Raw genomic sequence first — 19,817 nt, forward strand, 5'->3', positions numbered from 1 at the left:
TGGCTCTTCAGGTGCGGTTCGAGATACGAGCTTTTGGTTAAATGACAAAGATTGATGGGTTTTTGTAGAAGTAACGTTGATAATTTTGTGTTCACAAACAGGAAAAACAAGGAAGACTACTATTCTCTCTCTGTATTCATTTTAAAGCTAAAAATTTTTAGAATCTACACAATTTCACGATACTCGAAACTATTTATCCAAAATAAAATAGCGAAAAATGAGCTAAATTTCTTAAAGCAGACTTCGTTCTCGGCTCTTGATAGGGGTGTACACGGTCCGGGTTGGGTTGGGTTGAGAGATTTTTTTTTGACCCAACCCTCTATTTTCGGGTTGTCGAGTTGTAATTTTTTTTTTTAATTTTATTTATCCACCATTTATAATTTGATACAATCTTAGATAAAAATATATTAAGAGTTCACAAACAAACACAAATCTATCTATAATTATTCACATAAAAAAAATCAATAAAAAACAATCCGCAAAAATTGTAACATATTAACATATTTAACATTGTCATAAAACAAAAGAAAAAATGTCGAAGTACCAGGCAAACTTATTAATGCACAAGGATTCTTAACATAATTTATATTATTTTTATTTGGCTCGGGTCAACCCAAATGTTTTATCCACAAACTCGAAACCGAATCGATTCAGTTCGGGTTCAGAAAAATGAACCCAACCCTACTCGAAATGCTAATCCAATCATTATAGTTCGAATTGAATTGGTCAGAATTATCGGGTTGTCGAGTTGAATGTACATCCCTAGCTCTTGATGCTTACTTCAATCAATTAAAATATATAGATTTATGAATATAGTAATTAATTTTTTATTTCAATTGAATTTTTATTAGACATCAAATTTAAATAAATCATGTAATTAAAACTTTTAATTTACTGGCTATACCTATTAAAAAATGAAAAGGTTAATATGGGAAGAGTCGTAGCTTCTCTCTCGTTAAATTAAAATGACAGAAAAACAGTAATAATATAAATGGATAAGATATTAAACAGACCCTCTGCAACTGCGCGCTCTGAGAAAAAAATATCAGACGCCGGAAGGACGAAGGCGGAGCTCCGGTCGCATCATAGCCAGTTTTGCCGAAACTAGAGCTTTCTCCGATGCCTCAAGCTCTGATTCTGAAGCCAGTTATATCAGTTCCTGTTCCCAATTGGAGGTTACGCTTAAACCTCATACTTAAACCCTTTCGCTCGTTATTCATTGTCATACTTGTTCCCATTTTTGTTTGCGAGCGCTTGGTTGTTGATTTCTTGTGTTTTTATTTTGTGATGAACTGCAATTATACTCTCCTTTTAATGTTTTTCCATCTCAATTCAAGTGGCTAACTCGAAAATTCCTGACACTATATGGTATCTTAATTCTGTCTGGTTCTAAAATTTCTATTTGAGAGCTGTTTTATTGATGCTTTTTGTTCTGTGGATTCTTACTATATTGTTGGAGTGCTATTCATTGATATCAGATTGTGGATTTAGGGAGTTTTGAAGCCGTGAGTTTTTCAAACGTTGAACATCTGCTTGATTTCTGAACGACTAGTTGTACTTTTGGAGAAATGTGAATTTTCTAGGTTCATTAGGGTTCAATCTGCGCTAGCGTGTATTAATTGTCATTGGATATCTATGCTAAGATCTAATTCATTACCAAAAAAAGTTAAAAGTGGGTACAACTATCAGATTGTTAATAGTATGAGTATAACAAGTGCATCTGTGCAGAGGTCTTTACAAATTTTGAACTAATGTAATGTTTATTCGGTGGTGAAAATGTGCTATGCTGTTTTTATTTCAGTAAATCGCAAGCACGCAGACATTCTATTAGTTCGAATGTTAATGTACGTGGAAGATTGGTGGTTACCTGTATGGGTATGTTGACACCAAGGAAGTTCTTACAGAAAAGGAAGAAGTTGGAAGTATTTAAGGATGCAGCGGACGAGGCAGAGCAGAAGAATTGGAGGAAACTGATGAATGAAATAGAGGAGACAGGCTCTGCTGTTTCTGTGCTGAAAAGTGGAAGGATAAAAAATGAGGCTATTCAGAAGGACTTAGTGTTGGGCACCTTGGTTAGATTTAAACAGCTAAAGAAATGGAACATTGTCAGTGAGGTACAGAGCACAAACATTTGTATGATTTGATATTTATTCTTGTTTCAAAATTTTGTTCTTTATAGGAGGAAATGAAAAATGAATCGAAGGGCGACTTGCCTGAAATTAGAATTGAATGAGTATAAAAATGTAGTCTTATGTAAGATAATGCAATGCACCATTTGATGTATAGTCTGCCTCTAAAGTTTGTGAAACAATTTAGACGCTATTTCAAAATCATTAACGTCCTCTAGTTGGAATAAGAAGATGTACTTAAACACTATGTTCGTGTAAGAATTGTTCAAATGCGTGTTTTAAATTCAATATGAATATCAAGTAATTTAAGTTAAAAAATTAAGTTCTTGCATGGTCGTTGTAATGTCCGGATTCTATTCCCGAGTCCTTTGTTTTACAACTTCCAAGCTTCAGATGTGCTGATCGTCCAAAATCGTGTTTTTCAACTGTCTTATAGATTCTCGAATGGCTCCGGACCCAGAGCTGGTGGAACTTTAGTGAAATGGATTATTTGATGCTTATTACAGCTTATGGAAAGCTAGGGGAGTTCAATCGTGCAGAAAAAGTTTTAAACTTGATGAATAAGAAGGGTTATGCACCAAACGTGATCTCTCATACTGCTCTTATGGAAGCATATGGAAGAGGTGGCAGGTATAATAATGCTGAAGCAATCTTTAGAAGGATGCAATCCGGTGGTCCTGAACCTTCTGCATTGACATATCAAATTATGCTAAAAACTTTTGTTGAGGTACTTAGTTTAAACATTATCTTATTTAAAGCCTTTCAAATATATTCCTTCATTTATCGGTCTAATCCTTCAATTCGACCCTCATGAAAATCAAGAATGTTCTTAATTATTGTGAACTTTCAATGTCAAATTTGGGGCGTTTATGGCTGTATATGTGATTCTGGATATTATGCTCCAATGCAGAATAATTTTGTTGGAACTTGAAACACAAGCTCTCCCTATCAAGATTTTGACCCAAAACTCAAAGCTGATCACAATCTGAATTTTGATTTAATTTATTTTTATTCTTTGGATATAAGTTCCTAACCGAACCAATCAAACACTTTGCAAAAATTTCGTTTCAGAAACTCGTTTTCTTCTTTCAAGCCTATGCAATCTTCGAATGTGTGCATTTCTTGGTTTGTTTGTTTTGGTTCACAAAATGACGAGGCATTACTGTAGGGATGTAAATTCAAGGAAGCTGAAGAACTCTTCGACTCCCTCTTGAACAAGGAAGGGCAAGTATTGAAGCCAGACCAAAAGATGTTCCACATGATGATTTATATGTTCAAGAAGGCTGGGAATTACGAAAAGGCTCGTAAATTATTTTCTGAAATGGCAGTACGAGGAGTTCCACAATCTACAATTACTTATAATAGTTTGATGTCGTTTGAAACCAACTACAAGGAGGTCTCAAGGATTTATGATCAGGTAAACCTATATGGGTTGGTCTTTACTAGACATTGTTTTCACATGGGTGAAAGTTCTGGGAATTTCAGATGTAGGATACTGTTATTGAATAGTTTTCTCTTTTGAACGGGGCTGTTTAGGTTTTCGATTGAGCAGCACTTTTCCTGAGCCACTGATTTTAAGATCATATGCTGATTTCTTTCTAGTTTATGTGATTTTAATGCTCTGGATATGAAAGTCTTATTGGGTTCTTTCCATTGTAGTTTTAATCTTTTAAGACAATAACCATGTGAACATTCAATTGGCAAGTGTGTAACTGTCACATTTTCTGGGTTGTGTGAATTGAAGACTGATTGAACGATGTAGCAAATATTGGTATGATCGAGATGTTAGGGAAACGAAGTCTTGAATATTGGGTAACTTCCATTGCATCACAAGAATATTAGCGGCTGTGTTGTAGTTAAAATTTTGGGAGGTTATGCTTTTGCTTCAGTGGCCAATGTTGTCAGCCAATTTAATAGTTTAATCTTTTGTTCATCTCCTATTCCTTCTTAACGAGATTGATCAAATTTGAATTCAAATTCTCACCTGTAGATGCAAAGAGCTGGACTCCAACCAGATGTTGTCAGCTATGCTTTACTCATTGGTGCTTATGGTAAAGCTAGAAGAGAGGAAGAAGCACTAGCAGTTTTTGAGGAAATGCTTGATGCTGGTGTCAGGTACTTCCCATCGGCACTTTCTTCTTTTAACTACCGCATATAGTATCTGGTTGGAAATCAATATTCTCCCATAATATGGGTTTCATTTTTCTATTTTGCTTCAAATTCACTTGACACGGCATTGGGTTGTAACAGCCCAATCCCATCGCTTGCACATATTGTTCTCTTTAGGTTTTCCCTTTTGGGCTTCCCCTCAAGATCTTTAAAACGTGTCAGCTAGGGAAAGGTTTCCACACCCTTATAAAGAATGCTTCGTTCTCCTCCCCAACCGATGTGAGATTGTTGATTGCAGGGTCCCACATCGATTGGAGAAGGGAACGAGTGCCAGCGACGATGAAGGGGGGTGGATTGTGAGATCCCACATCGGTTGGGGAGGAGAACAAAACATTTTTTATAAAAGTGTGGAAATCTCTCTTTAGCAAACGCGTTTTAAAAACTTTGAGGGGAATCTCGAAAGGAAAAACCCAAAAAGAACAATATCTACTAGCGGTAGACTTGAGCTGTACAGGAGCATTGCTAATGATGAATAGTAAACCAAAATAGTTGTGCACTGATAGAACGTTTCTGCCTCGCGTTTTTCAGACCAACTCGCAAAGCTTATAATATTTTGCTTGATGCATTTGCAATCTCTGGGATGGTCGAGCAAGCTAAGATTGTGTTCAAGAGTATGAGAAGAGACAGGTACTATTATCTGCCTAATGATTGCATTTAGTGATTCAATATCCTCTTTTAGTGTAGTATTGATTGAAGTCTATGTAGTGTGTTTCCAATTCCTTAGTTCTTTTGGCATGCATTTCTTGAGCTTTTGGTAATAAATTGGCATCATCATTTGTTTGATACAGATGCAGTCCAGATATTTGCTCATATACAACCATGTTATCAGCTTATGTTAATGCATCCGACATGGAAGGAGCCGAAATTTTTTTCAGACAACTGAAACAGGACGGTTTTCGACCCAATGTCGTTACTTATGGTACATTGATCAAAGGGTATGCTAAAATAAATAATCTTGACAAGATGCTTAAAAAATATGAAGAAATGAAGCTCAATGGAATAAGAGTGAATCAGATGATTTTGACAACGATCATGGATGCATTTGGAAAAAACAAGGATTTTGGCAGTGCTGTTATTTGGTTCAAGGAAATTGAATCGTGTGGCGTTCGGCCTGATCAAAAAGCGAAAAACATCCTGTTATCTTTGGCGAACACAGCCGAAGAGCTCGATGAAGCTAATCAACTCGTAGGATATCCAAATCAGAGTAGCGATGCAGAAAGATCTGGTAAGTTTTCTAGGTCTGTGGAGGACGAGGACGAGGATGAGGACGAGGAAGACGATGAATTGGATTATACTGATGATGTAATTCATCACAATAACCAAAGAGATGAGAAAATTATTTTGAATGGCATTCACCAACAAAACTTGGAGGGTTTATGTGCTAAGATCTGTTAATGTTATATATTTTTATAGTTTTCATTTTGTTTACTCTATGTTTGGTATTTTGTAATACAAAATTCACTTAGCTGGAGAAATCTTAAGCAGCAGCAAGTCCTTTCTCAAATCACAACCTAGCTGGTACACAACTGTGGAAATTTGATGGCCATTTTTATTATATTTTCATTCATTTCTCGAGTCTAAATTTCATTTTATCTAGTTCTTACGTGGTGTATTGATTCAGATTTTACGGGTTTATTTTTTTTTATTAGGAGACGTGAGATCAAACGATTGTCTTGTGTATGTAAATCGGTCTCGACCTATGGTCATGTAAAGTCGTAAAATCCAAGGTAATACTGAACTGTGGGCAGTGAGAATTGCTATTGTTTGTGAGTTATAGTGGGTCGTTTAATTTAATCGTCTTTTAAAATCCGTTAAGATGATAATAGTTGCTTTAATTGATTTTTTTTTTAATAAACTTTTAATAAAGTCTAAAAAATACCCTTACCATATATTTTTTAAAACAAAACACTATTTTCATCCAAAATAACGTGTAAAAGTATTTTTTAGATATAATTTTGACATAGAAATATTTTTTTAAAATAAATTATAAAGTTTGAGATATTTTTTAAAAATTTAATTTGAAATAATTAAAAGTTCGAAGGGCATAAATGTAATTTCATTCATTATTTTATGAAAATGATGCATGTCGGGTGTTGCCCTAATTTGGGAAGCCTCCATTTACTCGGGAGTCCGGTAGTACTAAAGCCCCTTTCACTCTGCGATATTCTTCTTAAACCCTAGCCAGTTCCATTACCCATCATTTCTTTCTTCACTTCTTCCACGAACTCTTTGAGCAGCTCTGTCGGTGTATTCGTGCTCAAAGACGATGATGAGTTCAGTTCTTCTACGGAGATCCGCTGCCTTAGCGGCCTCCAGAGGTAGAGTTAGTTCTACCTTCTTAGCCCCAATCGCGAACTTTTTAACGTCTTCTGTGGACGTTAATGGCGGTGTTGTACCTGCTGCTGAGTTCGGACGTTTCTCTACTACTGGGGTGACGGAGAGAGCTTTGGGTTTTGGCTTTCAATCGATGGGATTTCATGCGGCTTCTGGGCCGTTGAGTTTTAAGTCGTCGTTGGTTTCCCGGGCGGAGTTTGCAGTGGAGGAATACGATGATGCTAGCAGCAGTAAAAGCGGTGATGAAGGACTCGAGATTGGCAGTCTCGGGATCGCGCCGGAGATTGTTTCTGCTTTGGCGAAAAAGGGTATAACAAAGCTCTTCCCTATTCAGGTACTGTTTTTTCTCATTTCTTTCATGATTACCAGTTTTTGCTGTTGGGATTGAACAATATGGTCGAGTCGTGGAGAAATTTTTGAAAATTAGTTTCGACGATTTTGATCGCTTCTTCAAACAACTGCTTGTTTATATCCGCCCTAACTCATCCCAGCTTGGACGTTGAATTACGGCGATGAAGTTACGGTTATATTTTTTAGGAACCATTTTCATTTGTTTTGAGAGCTAGAGGCCATGTTCCTTACTATGACACCTTTTGGCCGTACGTGTGGTACCTGTTGCGGAATGTGCATATCGTTCATATTCCTCAGTCGAATAATGCATATGTTTTGATTTTGGCTTATAATAGTTCCGTTTGGGGTTTCGAGATTCGTGTTTCATTTTCCATTGGGGTTTAAAAGTATGCTGTTTCTCAAACTTTTTCAGAGAGCCGTGCTAGAACCAGCCATGCAAGGCCGTGACATGATTGGTCGTGCTAGAACTGGAACAGGAAAAACTCTTGCTTTTGGAATTCCCATCTTGGATAAAATCATTCAGTTCAATGCGAAACATGGGTTTGTGTTTCAATCTTGGTCATTTCTTCCAATTAGCTTAGTTTCTGTTTAATTCCTTATCTGGAAGGGTTTGAATGGGTATTCTTTAAATTTTAAAAAATCATAATTCGTTAGAAATTATGCAGAAGAGGAAGGTACCCGTTGGCCCTGGTTCTAGCTCCAACAAGGGAACTTGCTCGGCAGGTTGAAAAAGAGTTTCAAGAGGCTGCACCTAATTTGGACACAATATGTGTTTATGGAGGGGCACCAATTTCACGCCAAATGAGGCAGCTTGACTATGGCGTTGACATAGCTGTTGGAACACCTGGTCGCTTGATTGATCTTCTCAATAGGGGTTCGCTTAATTTATCAGAAGTCCAGTTTGTTGTTCTCGATGAAGCAGATCAGATGCTTCAAGTAGGCTTTCAAGAGGATGTTGAGAAGATCTTGGAGAGGTTGCCACAGAAACGTCAGACTATGATGTTCTCTGCAACAATGCCATCTTGGATCAGAAAACTCACTCAAAATTACCTAACCAATCCATTAACTATTGATCTTGTGAGTATGTTGGCTACTTAATATCTTTTCTACTTCTTGGAATCTAATAATATCAACTGAAGCATTTTTTCTAAAAAATTATATCACTGACAACACAACCATCAAATTAGTGGACTCAGAAACTGAAGGTGCACATGATATTTTAAATAATTGAAACTGCTCTTGCTAATCAAAATCACTATTCAATTGTCTCATGAAGTTCGGTTGGAGGATTGGAAGTTTGACACAACTTATCAATATTTCAGGTTGGAGATTCTGATCAGAAATTGGCAGATGGAATTAGCCTATTTTCAATTGTTTCCGATATGCATGGAAAAGCATCAATAATTGGACCTCTGATAACAGTATGGTTGCATAGCTTCTGTTTTCCCCCCTTCGATTTCTGCCAAGCCATATTTTACCTGGTTCTATCATTTCATGTTGCTTGTTGAATGCTTGGTTTCTGCTTTGTAGGAACATGCCAAAGGAGGAAAGTGTATTGTTTTCACTCAAACGAAACGGGATGCTGATAGATTAGCCTATGCAATGGCAAGGAACTTCAGATGTGAAGCTTTGCATGGAGATATTTCACAGTCTCAGAGGGAAAGAACTCTTTCTGGTTTTAGAGACGGACATTTCAATGTTTTAGTTGCAACTGATGTTGCAGCAAGGGGTCTTGATATACCCAATGTTGATCTTGTAAGTGATAATCTTCCTCTATATTTTTTCATCTTTTATCTTGTTTTATAGCACATAGTCTCTGGTTGCATGGTGAACCATTAAATTTTTTCTTGTCAATAATATACCTTACTCTTAACTTTGAAAACAAACTAGGGAAGTGTAATAGTAGTACCAGACTCTATCATCTCTCTTCCTCTTGTGCTGTTGGAAGCCTAGGAGGAAGTGGTTTGAAGGGTGAGGGAGTCTTTCGTCTGTATAACCATTAAGATCCCATGGATTCTTTCTGACCTTGATTTTTTATTAGGTAATACATTTTGAGCTTCCAAACAACACAGAGATATTTGTCCATAGATCAGGACGTACAGGTCGTGCTGGCAAGAAAGGTAGTGCTATTCTTATTTACTCACAGGATCAGTCAAGGGCTGTCAGGATGATTGAGCGTGAAGTAGGCTGCAGATTTAATGAGGTTAGGATCTCTCTTCAGCATCAAACAATTTGCAACTTGGACTTTTTAAATACCAAAGTGGAACTTCCATCATTGTTTCTATATTTTAATCGTGAGAAATATTAAACTCAGCATTGAGGGTAAGGAGAAGGCTTATGCACATTTCTTGTTTGCTTGCCGTAAGTTTCTGTTTCCAGGAACAGTTAGTAAATAGATGCCCTGGGTACTGGTTCATGCATTGTTTAGAAGTTGATGATTCATATTTCAAGCCTAAGCTTATCTCATTTGTAAAAAAACCAAGCCTATCACGTTCTCATATGCTAGATTTTCTCCCTGAATTTTAAAAGGTAAATTGAGGCGGCTTGTTCCCTAGTCTCGCATGATAAGCAATCAACACCAAAAAACTGAGTGTATTCTGAAGGGTGGATTGCCATGTGCGTTTTGGTTTTCTGAATTTTTTTTTATCTTTAATTAATGCATATGAATTCGGTGCAAAGTCGGATACTTTTTTAAATAATGTATTTTAAAGATTTTGAGACATTTGTTTTGTGTATGAACTAACTGCCCGATAATCTGCGTAGCTGATAAAATCAAGCATACCAATCACTGTAGGGTGCTGTAATTAGAACAATCGACTTCTCTAGTATCCTCCGATCTCAGAAATTTACGAGTTAATATTAGTCCACCTTGGAGGATATTACTACTTGATGTAAAGTTGACACTGATTGCTTTGTTCTTGATTATCAGCTTCCGAGGATCTCTGTTGAGAGTGGTGCTCATGTCGATATGTTCAGTGGTGGTGGTCAATTTAGTTCTTTTGGAGGAGGATTCAGGGATCGTCGAATGAATGATTCAGGCCGTTTTGGTGGTCAAAGAGGTCCGAGTTTCGGTCGTTCGGCAGGTTATGAAAGTTCAGGTTTTAGACGTTCCAGTGGCAGGGATTCTTTTGGGCAAGGGGGCAGAAATAGTGAGCCTAGCTCCGGCGGTTTCAGTTCATTTGGGTCTCGTAGCTCTGGATCTGCATTTGGTGGATCTAGCTCAAAGAATGCAGGATCTTTTGGTAGTTTTGGTTCTGGTCGTTCTGGTGGGTTTGGAGACTTCGGCAGTTCTAGTCGATCCGGTGGCTTCGGGGATTTTGGTGGTTCAGGTCGTAGTTCAGGATTTGGTGACAGAAATTCTAAAAACTCTGGCTTATTTGGTGACATGGATGCGGATCAGAGAACTGAGAAAAGACAGTTCTGAACTAAATTGGTGAGTGCCGATGTTTATAACGGTTGTTTCCAGTTTTTCGATCTGAAGAAGGTGACAATTATGTCAAGGATGAAGATTATTTCAAATGTTCAGTTTAGATTCTCTGATTTAGCTAGCTTTCATTTCAGGGTCTAACAGAATAGGTTTTGATAACCCTCTGCTTTCGTGCAGGGAAACACAACAACATCACGGGGAAATAATATTGCCATGGATTAATGACAATTCTTTTGAAGCAAGATTATACGAGGGGATTTTGAGGTAGGGCCCTGAACATGTTCATCGTTTCTTATATTTTCTATTACGCTTTGAAATCTTTTTGTAGTTGATACAAGACGAATGTTGTAGCCACTTTGAAGGAAAATTAACCTCAATATTTGGGATCAGTTCCTATGGTCTTATGTATAAATCGTTTTTGACATGCCATAATAGTTATATTCTATTATATCTCTTTCTTAAACCATGTATCACCATTCTTGTTCATTGGGATAGTGTAAGGCTTATAATCGACTGCTTTTTCTGAAGTATCTACGAGACACAAGCTAAAATGGGTAAATTTCTAGACTGAATTATTTGAAAGGAATGAAGAAATTGGATGTCGGAAGTGGAAGTGGCGTGTGATGTCCCACCTTGGTTGGGGAGGAGAACAAATCACCCTTTATAAGGGTGTAGAAACCTTTCCTTAGCAGACGCGGGAAAGCCCGAAGATGACAACATCGGTGGTGGATCTGGATTGTTACATAGTGGGGTTGTTACATAGTCGGGTCGTTACATAGTGGGGTTTGCAGCCGGAGGTGACCGCAAATTCAGCTATTCAGCTTTGGTAATAATATGGAAGCTAAATTGAGCTAAAAAATACAATTTTATTTTTATTCTCATCAAGTTTAGTTCTTAATTCCTCTATGATATTGATTGATATTTCTCTCTAATATCTGTTCATCATTGAATTAGATTCATGTGCGACATTGAAGTCTCTCAATGTCTCCCATGGATGGATTTATACTAGTCCATAGGTAGTAGAGTAATTTAAATTATGAAAGCTAGCATTAAGGAAGCGTGACTTCGATAGAGACAAATAAATAAGTGGCTTTACTGCTGGCTTTGTTATATGAACGATGTGTACTTTGTGGCTCGTGCATGTATCATGTTTTATTGTATTATATTAAGTTTATGTTATGATATATATTATGTCGCGGTATTAAATATGTATGTCTCATAGGAGCGTTATGCCGGAAAAAAAAATGCAGGTTCAAATTTTACGAAAGTTCAAGTTCATGACACTATTTATGAAATGTTTTAAATGATTTTTTTTCATGTATAATAAATATGTCATACATGCAGAAACGGCTTCGTTTTAAACAAAAGAATACGATCGTTACACTATCGATCAACATCAATGAGATTGAAATCTCGTAAATATCAGGACCATTAGCTTACATAATATATATATATATATATATTCAATGAGATTGAAATCTCGTAAATATCAGGACCATTAGCTTACATAATATATATATATATATATATATTTATTGCAATAATTTGAAACTAACTTCCAATAGTTATTTTTGAAAGTGGACGATAGAATGATAAAGATCACTATAAAAATTACAAGACTAATGGTGAGACGTTAAACTGAAAGTGGACGATAGAATGATAAAGATCACTATAAAAATTACAAGACTAATGGTGAGACGTTAAACGTTTAATATCGAAACAAGACACCTGACAACAATCGCACTTTGATGGCAGTGGACTTGGGATTGTGCGGCACTCACTTCTTAGTAACAAGTGAGTTAAGTCTATTCGTTCTTGCGTCGCCTACGGCCAAACGACGTATGCTCGAGCCTCTAGCCTTAGTTAAAGAATAAAGTTTTAGAAAAGAAAACAGGGGCAGAGAGATTTCGAAAGAGAGTCTAGTCTCGGTTAAAGAATAAAGTTTTAAAAAAGAAAATAGGAGCTGAGAGATTTCGAAAGAGAGTTTTGAAAGCAAAATTTAAGAAATTGAAATTGGTGTTACATGAGAATGTAAGCATAAAACAATAACGGCTTGCTGCATATAACTATAGGGAGAAATTGACAACGTTAAATAAAGTCTTATCAATATCGAGCATTAGCATTAACACATGTTAATAACTTCCACTTTGATCGAAATTTATTATTGATTTAAATTTAATTCAAGCATAATAGTAGCCTTATTCAATAATTATTGAAATAATCGAAATAATAGATGAAAAAAATAATATATATTTAAATGTAATTTTTTAAAGTTTTAATTCAACATTATAGCCACCATCATTTAATAATTATTGTAATATTCGAAATAATAGAGATATTTTTTAAAAAATAAATGGTGAGAGAATAAAATCACAGAAAAAAAAAAGAAAAGAATAATAATGGAATCCCGACGGAAATGACACCGTTGGCGGGCAATTTTGTTTCTAATGGCCACTTGAGAAGAAGCACACTGCAAACTCACTCTCCCGTGCGCCGATGACTACCGATCAGCTTTGAATTTCGAGTTATCGTTCGTCATTCAACAGCTTCTCTACAATTTAGCTGTGGTCTCTCTCGGCGGAGATCCAGTCGTCTTCGAAGGGCTTCTTCATTCGTTTCATCGGAGTAAATTTCGCGGAGCTTTATGGACGACGCTGTAGTTCGACTTCAAGGCACCGAAGATTCGACCTCAGTTTATCCGGATCATCCCGAGGTTGTTTTGTTCAATCCTTCAACGATATACTCCAGCTATTCTTGTTGTTATCCTCTCCGTAATTAGAAAGTTTCATCGGCATTCGCCACTCGATAGTATGATTCATTATCACTTTTTTAAAATGTTGTTCTATGTGTTATTGCACATGCCAATCTGGTTGAACGGCGAAGAGAGTAATTAGGTACGATGGGAGTGAAGTCCAATTTGATCTTCTCGCAATAAGAATTATATTCCAAACTGGAATCTCTCTTCAAACAGTTCTATACGAAATTTACAGCATATTCATGCAAAATTGATTAGAATGTTGGTTTATTTTTGTAGCTATTGCCAATCAAACATGGTGTGGCTCTTTTACCTGGTATTAACCCGGAACTCGAAGAGAAGTAACATAGGTTCGGAATCATCCATATTAATTTGATCAAATCGATGGATTTATGAAACATAGCTGTAGATACTTTCCCCTCGTGCTGGTTCTGAGTTCATCAGGAAACTAGACAGCCATCTAGCTGAAAAGTCTTTCACAATCATGGAGAACATGGTTTTAACATATTCACCGTTGTCTATGGAAAGTAAAGAGCAATGCGTTTATTTTCTTTATGAAAAAATGAGCTGTTTGTTGTCTTTTGAAAATTGTTTTTTTATAATCCAGAAAGACAATGTTGAAGCTTCATGTTTCCTAGGCCTTTACTCTATAAGCTCATTGCTTTCTGAAAAGTGATGTTTGAGATTAAGTTGATAAAGTGTTTCACACTAGTTGCTACCTTTCTGGTTGGCACCTTTTATTTTTGATTCCTGGTAGGCAATAGTTAACTTGCCAGGATTTCCCTTTATTTTGTATTTCAGTCTATTTGAATGGTCAGGTGCCTTAGTTCAATTAGCCTTTGCTTCAACATTCCATTATTAAGTTGCTAAATTATTATATTTACTGAGACAGATCTTGGTTTTTCCTTAGAAACATGATCAAGAGGAAAATGTGATCGAAACATCCTTATTGAAACAGTCTAGACGGCCCAATTTGTCATCTCTGCAAATTCCAGTAAGGAATGTAGAGAGTTTGTCATTTTTGAGGTTGGATGGTTCATCGACTTCAAGTTCTAGCTCTATTAGGGGAGGATTGCCTCCAAAACCAAATTCAGTAAAAGTCAAATCATCTGCGAGAGGCCTCTTTCCTCAAAAAAGCTTCGGGGCAAAACATTCACTCCCAGATGGTGAAATGGTTATTCCTATTTTACCAGAGATGCAACCATCAAATAGATGTTCAGACAATGCAACTACCTCACGATCTTTTTCACTTAACAAGCTTCTCTTTGCCTCATCTACAAAAGCTGCACATTCTTCACCAGTCACACCAATTTCAAGTTCCAATATCGATGCACTTGAAGCAACAAACATGGAGTTTCATCCTGGTTTCCTTGTAAGTATCCATTTGTTCAAGTTTCTTAAATTTCATGAAAGCAGATGAGATTCATACACCTGACGCCAACTACTTGTGAATACTGCAATATTATTTTCCTTCTGAAAGTGGATTTTGTTATTCTTTCAGAAAACTGAAGTCAAGCAGCATATTGCTCGTTCATTATCAGCTCCTCTGAATGCCAAGCCTAAAGTCTTAAGGCGACTAGATTCAGTAGGTTTAATTCGAGTAGTGTCTGCAGGTCCACAATATGCAGGGACTGGAGATACCTCTGTTTCTCAAACAAAGGAAAGTGGTAATGATATAGGTTGTTTCCACTGTATAATTAAAACTTTAGCGATTTTTTGTGCGATATTACTTTAATTACTATATGCATTGCTACTATGAGGACACAACCTGACTACATGTATGTTATGGTGCCTTTTATGAATTAAAACTTTCTCCGAGTAAATCACTGACAAGTAGGAACTTGGTAACAAGACCGAAGAAGCTTATAAAAAAAATACTCCTCATTTCAATAAAAAAAATGTTTATGGAAACATCTGATCGTTTCAAAGAAATCTCCTTGAGGTTTTCGTTTCTTAGATGTTTAATTTTTTGTAATGATTTTTGTTGTAGCATAATTCTTAAAGCAGCATGCTTGTCAACTAATGCCTAAAATAAATTAGAAATGATTTTTGCAGTTCTAATTTTATTGATTCGACTTATTTCACATATTATAAATGTGACAGAGTGAAAACTAGAAAGATGTTAAAACCCTTGACCAGCTCCTTTCTCTTGTGAGGGAGATTTTAGATCTCTAAATCCTCGACCAGAGGAGGGTGATTGTTTTTATGCTTTAAGTCTTTTAGAATTTAGATATTACTAAATGTGATACATAAGCAAAGTTGAGATATTTTTATTTGACATTTTAGATCTCAAAATCCTCGACCAGAGGAGGGTGATTGTTTTTATGCTATAAGCCTTTTAAAATTTAGATATTACTAAATGTGATACATAAGCAAAGTTGATATATTTTTATTTCTTCCTTTAAAAACCATCAAATTTTAAAATTATTTTTTCTTTCCTAAACAACTACTCAGCTTTGTATTTTGCAGAAGGCAAGTTTTTATTTTGACAGTGTCTTTTGTGCTAAAGAGGGACTAGTATGCTAATTAGCTGAAAGGCTTTTTTGACATGTTTCTGGATGTTCAATACTTGAGAAATTTTATTTTCTTATAGATGTATACAGAGAAGAGTAATAAATTCTATCCAACTCAATGCTGGTCGTTGGTTAATGATGCCAATTCAAAAACATTGAATTATGCTGCCCTAATTGATTAAAACCAACCAAAAAAACAGTACAGTTTGCTGACTGCAATTATGCCACCTTGTTTTTTTTTCTTTTTTTGGTGGTAAGAAACTGAGTTTTCATGAAGAAAAATGAAAGAATGTACAAGGATATGCAAAAATAAGCGCACAAGGGATCCAACACAAGCTATAAGAAATTCAATCCAAGAGACTGTGACCAAGCTGGTAAATACAAAATGCTGAATTAACAGGCGCCCATAAAGAAGAATTAAACCTAGTCAAGTCCCAAAACTCCTGTCAAGATCTCTCAACATCTCTAAAGATCCTATTGTTCCTCTCAAAACTATGCCACTCATTTGTGTTGCTAAATGTCTTATGTTCAACTGTTATTGTTTCCAGTACTTTATTACTATTAGTTTTCTTCACTGCAAATATTTCCAAGAAGCAAAACTTCTGACATAATACAAATGAAGTTGGATAATTATAGTTCTTAGATTGACATGCTGAAGTTGGTTTTTTTTCCTTAGAAAGGGAACCTGCTGGTGATGATATACCTGAAGATGAAGCAGTTTGCAGGATCTGTTATATAGAATTGGTGGAAGGCGGGGATGCACTTAAACTGGAATGCAGTTGCAAAGGAGACCTAGCTCTCGCTCACAAAGAGTGTGCAATTAAGTGGTTCAGCATTAAAGGTAACAAGATCTGTGATATTTGCAACCAGGATGTCAAAAACTTGCCAGTGACTTTATTAAAATTACACAACACACTCCCTATTACTAGACGACCCCCAGTAACATCGCAGCAGAGGGAGGTTCATCGCAATTGGTAAGTTGTTTTCCAATACTATGACAGACTTTTTTTTCTTTTTATTTGACATGAATTTAATGTCTCATCACTTGAACTTCCTATACCTTGTTTCTTGAGATTTGTTAAGGAAAGAAGGAACTTGGATGGTTAATGTCAGAGATTTTTTGGGCCAATTTACACCAGTATTTAATTTATTATAAGAAAAAGAAATGTTTATGACGAAGTTAGCAGAGAAGTGAAAAATGCAAGTAGGTTAGGAAAAAGAAGTTCAGGGAGGAAAAAACATATGAAGGGTGATGGGAACAAAGACCGTGAGACAATGATGGAGGAAATATTGAGCAAGACGTTTCATAGCATCTGAATTTTAGCGAAAAGGGAGGATTATTTGATCAATTACCTGAAAGCAATCTATTAATGCTTCTGTCTGATACTTGTCTAATGTGTTGCCAAGGATGTTTTTTTAATTTTGATTACTTCTCAAAGGATTTTTTGAAATATATATGCCCAATGCTAATGAGTTCTATAATTACCGAACTGTGTGACAGTGGCTTTATCATGTCCTATATGAAGGGGGGAAAAGATTTTAAAAGATAATTGTGATAGCATAATCATCGCTCTCTTGGTTTGGTTTTTATGAAAATTGTCGAGAATAAATTTCATTCACTTCTTATGCATCAACTCAGAGACAAATTGGAATTGTGGTCTCTCAAATGCATGTTGTGTAGTGTGTGTAGAGTATCATTCGTTCGGTTTTTTATTTTTGTTGGAGTCTCAAATTACTTCACTTTTCCTTTTCTTTTTCAAAATATGTTTTTAATTTTCTTTCATTTAATAATATTCTTTTTTCTTGAAGGTATTTTTAGCATCAATATAAGGAAATGGAATGGAATTAATCTCACTTTCTTTTCGTTCTCATAGGATTTTGCAGGATATTTCTGTGCTAGTGTTGGTTAGCATACTTTCATATTTCGGCTTTTTGGAGCAACTTTTGGTATGGTTCTATACTGCTTATTTGTGCTACGTATAGATGGTTAGATTGTTGCTCATTTTCAAATAAGTTGTGTAGATATCGATTGAATACTTTAGATCTTCTCTTTGTTTTAGTCATGTGGAATGCCATCTACTTCTTCGCTCTTCATGTTGCTATTTGGGCTAGCTCATCTCCAGAATGGGGGAGTTATGATGTGCCACTTTATTGTACAGTAGTTCTATTTCCAGGTTCCGACACTTTTAGTCTTGGACTCTTTTTTTCTCTGTTTTTTTTTAAGAGACAATTTCATTGATGATTGAAATTTACAAAAGGGATGTATGATCATGGTGCTTACAAAAGACATTCCCAATTTGCAATGAGGGAGGTATAACTATAGGAAGTAAAAATATTAGACCGTTTACACCAACATATAGCTTAGTAAACTACATTTTTGAAAAGTTTTGTGTAGGTCTGTGTTTTTTCTGCAAATGTTCTCTAATTTCTTTCTTTCCACAGATTCCAAAAGAAAGCTATGATGATGTTTTTCCATAATAGGGCTTTTGCGTTCTTGAAAGGGTGGTACGTTAAGGCCATATCCAAAAAAATCCTTTACCTCTCTAGGAAATGTGAGATGCCATCCGAATATATTGAGAATCATTGCCCAAAAATTTTGAGCGTATGTGTATTGCATAAACAAGTGACTTTGTGATTCGTTTTCTTTCTTGCATAATGGACACCAATTTGGAGAGAGAATGATGTAAGACATTCTTTTTTGAAGATTTTCACTTGTTCTGACGGCTTTATGCGCTATTTTCCAAAGGAAGAAGTTCACCTTTTTAGGTTGATGTCCTTTCCATATTGTCTTTGCTACCGTAGGATTTATTGCATCTACTTTTTCTCCATGTCCATCATCAAGGATTTTGTTGAAAAGACCCCATGTCCATCTCTGTTGGTAATTCAGTGAGGTGGAATTTTGATTAGGCTATGATCGGTTGAATTTTTTAAATTGGGTATTAATGAAGTGAATATTCGCCCTTAGCATAGAACTTTACTTCCCTATCAACTAGCAGCTCTCCCATGTCTCCCCTTCTTCACTTACAGCTATGGCTTAACCTAACCATCATCTCCATCACTGGCATGCAATTGCAGATGCTGCTCTGTCACCATTGAAAGGAAAGCCTTCACAATCCAAGTAGATAGCTGGTATAGAGGGAACCAGGTTTGTATTACTATGTCCGTTGAAAGTAACTCTTGCCTGGGTTGTCGAATGCTTCAGGATACCTTCTGTTTTTCAATTCAACAATGACTTCTTCACAGAATCTAGAGCTGAAAACTTTGTACTGTGGGTAGACAAGACGAAGGGAACTTAGCACTAACTCAAGAACATTTAGGAGACCGTAAACCATGCTTAGCAATATCATATTTATTTTTCAGCACCATTCTGAAAGGAATTGCCCTCAAAAGCCACTTGGTTAGAGGAGTATTCCTCTCTCTGGTATAGCCAAAACCAAGGCTACCTTGAATCTTGGAAGAATACACAAAATTCTAGTTCGCTAAGTGGCAGCCTCCAGATTAGACCACCCTGAATTTGTATTATTTTTTTAAAACACCCTGAATACATTATGACTGGTACATTCGGAGTAAAATTTATGTGTGGATCTCTTAAATTATTTTGTGGTGCATTTTTTGCAAGAGGCATGATGAAAGTCTTGATAAAGTGTTGTGGGATTATCAGTTTCCATTTCTCATCTGGGATCACTAGATGGATGATGGAGCAGATGCTCTCGAATCCTCCTTTTAAGGAGATTGGCAATATGTTGTGGCAAATGAGTTTCTTTGCAATTTTGTGGGGTATTTAGATTGAGAGAAGCGATATAATTTTTAGAGAGATTAAGAGATTATGTGAAGAGGTTTGGAAAGTGGGTAGGTCTAATGTCTCTCTGTAGGCTTTTGTCTCTAAACTTTTTGTGATTATGGCCTTGGTATTATTCTTTTAGATTTTATAATTATGGCCTTGGTAGTTTTCTTTTAGATTGAAGTCATTGGGCTTCGATCGTCTTTTTTGTAATATGGTCTTGGAATCGTTCTTTTGGATTGAAGCTCTTTTTTGCTTGTTTGGACTCGTTTTTTGTTGGGACTTTTTTTTTTTTTTTTTTTTTTTTTTTTTTTTTTTTTTTTTTTTTTTTTTTTTTTTTTTTTTTTTTTATTTTTTT

General features: G+C 35.9%; 3 protein-coding genes and 1 long non-coding RNA gene across 7 annotated transcripts in view; 3 read left to right on the forward strand and 1 right to left on the reverse strand.

The window, feature by feature from the left end:
- The first annotated feature begins 987 nt into the window (after positions 1-987).
- LOC111480386 (pentatricopeptide repeat-containing protein At3g59040) lies at positions 988-5,873 on the forward strand. The gene is made up of 7 exons (XM_023125388.1): positions 988-1,175; positions 1,802-2,114; positions 2,566-2,856; positions 3,298-3,546; positions 4,120-4,244; positions 4,827-4,925; positions 5,087-5,873. The coding sequence occupies exons 1-7, from the start codon at positions 1,120-1,122 to the stop codon at positions 5,691-5,693; spliced, it is 1,740 nt and encodes a 579-aa protein (XP_022981156.1). The 5' UTR covers positions 988-1,119; the 3' UTR covers positions 5,694-5,873.
- Positions 5,874-6,411: 538 nt separating this feature from the next.
- On the forward strand, positions 6,412-10,858 carry LOC111480809 (DEAD-box ATP-dependent RNA helicase 53, mitochondrial-like). Of its 2 annotated transcripts, XM_023125985.1 has the most exons (9): positions 6,412-6,966; positions 7,396-7,523; positions 7,649-8,060; positions 8,306-8,404; positions 8,514-8,738; positions 9,025-9,186; positions 9,913-10,151; positions 10,212-10,416; positions 10,588-10,858. In XM_023125985.1, exons 1-8 carry the CDS (start codon positions 6,565-6,567, stop codon positions 10,405-10,407), a joined length of 1,863 nt encoding a protein of 620 aa, XP_022981753.1. In that variant the 5' UTR covers positions 6,412-6,564; the 3' UTR covers positions 10,408-10,416; positions 10,588-10,858. The 2 variants fall into 2 exon arrangements, with proteins under 2 accessions (XP_022981753.1, XP_022981751.1); XM_023125983.1 differs by having other exon boundaries at positions 6,413-6,966; positions 9,913-10,416.
- A 1,946-nt stretch (positions 10,859-12,804) lies between these two features.
- The window catches only part of LOC111480425, a 10,412-nt gene continuing 3,399 nt past the window's right edge, over positions 12,805-19,817 (forward strand). For 2 of the 3 annotated variants that reach the window (XM_023125456.1, XM_023125457.1), the window contains exons 1-5: positions 12,805-13,123; positions 14,076-14,537; positions 14,667-14,844; positions 16,355-16,652; positions 17,553-17,625. In XM_023125456.1, coding sequence (XP_022981224.1) covers positions 13,055-13,123; positions 14,076-14,537; positions 14,667-14,844; positions 16,355-16,652; positions 17,553-17,625 — 1,080 coding nt within the window. In that variant the 5' untranslated portion in view covers positions 12,805-13,054. The remainder of the gene's footprint in view (positions 13,124-14,075; positions 14,538-14,666; positions 14,845-16,354; positions 16,653-17,552; positions 17,626-19,817) is intronic. The other variant, XM_023125458.1, reaches the window with a different exon arrangement.
- Positions 17,891-19,817, reverse strand: part of LOC111480427 — an 11,980-nt gene continuing 10,053 nt past the window's right edge. Inside the window, exons 2-3 of the long non-coding RNA XR_002717820.1 lie at positions 18,497-18,501; positions 17,891-18,217 (exon numbers count right to left, since the gene is read on the reverse strand). This is a non-coding gene — a long non-coding RNA (uncharacterized LOC111480427). The remainder of the gene's footprint in view (positions 18,218-18,496; positions 18,502-19,817) is intronic.

This window comes from Cucurbita maxima, unplaced genomic scaffold (assembly GCF_002738345.1).
Source record: "Cucurbita maxima cultivar Rimu unplaced genomic scaffold, Cmax_1.0 Cma_Scf00006, whole genome shotgun sequence".
Classification (NCBI taxonomy): domain Eukaryota; kingdom Viridiplantae; phylum Streptophyta; class Magnoliopsida; order Cucurbitales; family Cucurbitaceae; genus Cucurbita; species Cucurbita maxima.

Excerpts from the sequence above, each read along its gene's own strand:
- LOC111480386 (XM_023125388.1), top strand. The coding sequence starts at position 1,120 with ATGCCTCAAGCTCTGATTCTGAAGCCAGTTATATCAGTTCCTGTTCCC. Across the intron at positions 2,857-3,297 it reads TGCTAAAAACTTTTGTTGAG|GGATGTAAATTCAAGGAAGC; the intron begins GTACTTAGTTTA and ends GCATTACTGTAG. Across the intron at positions 3,547-4,119 it reads TCTCAAGGATTTATGATCAG|ATGCAAAGAGCTGGACTCCA; the intron begins GTAAACCTATAT and ends TCTCACCTGTAG.
- LOC111480809 (XM_023125983.1), top strand. The coding sequence starts at position 6,565 with ATGATGAGTTCAGTTCTTCTACGGAGATCCGCTGCCTTAGCGGCCTCC. Across the intron at positions 7,524-7,648 it reads CAGTTCAATGCGAAACATGG|AAGAGGAAGGTACCCGTTGG; the intron begins GTTTGTGTTTCA and ends GAAATTATGCAG. Across the intron at positions 9,187-9,912 it reads TAGGCTGCAGATTTAATGAG|CTTCCGAGGATCTCTGTTGA; the intron begins GTTAGGATCTCT and ends CTTGATTATCAG.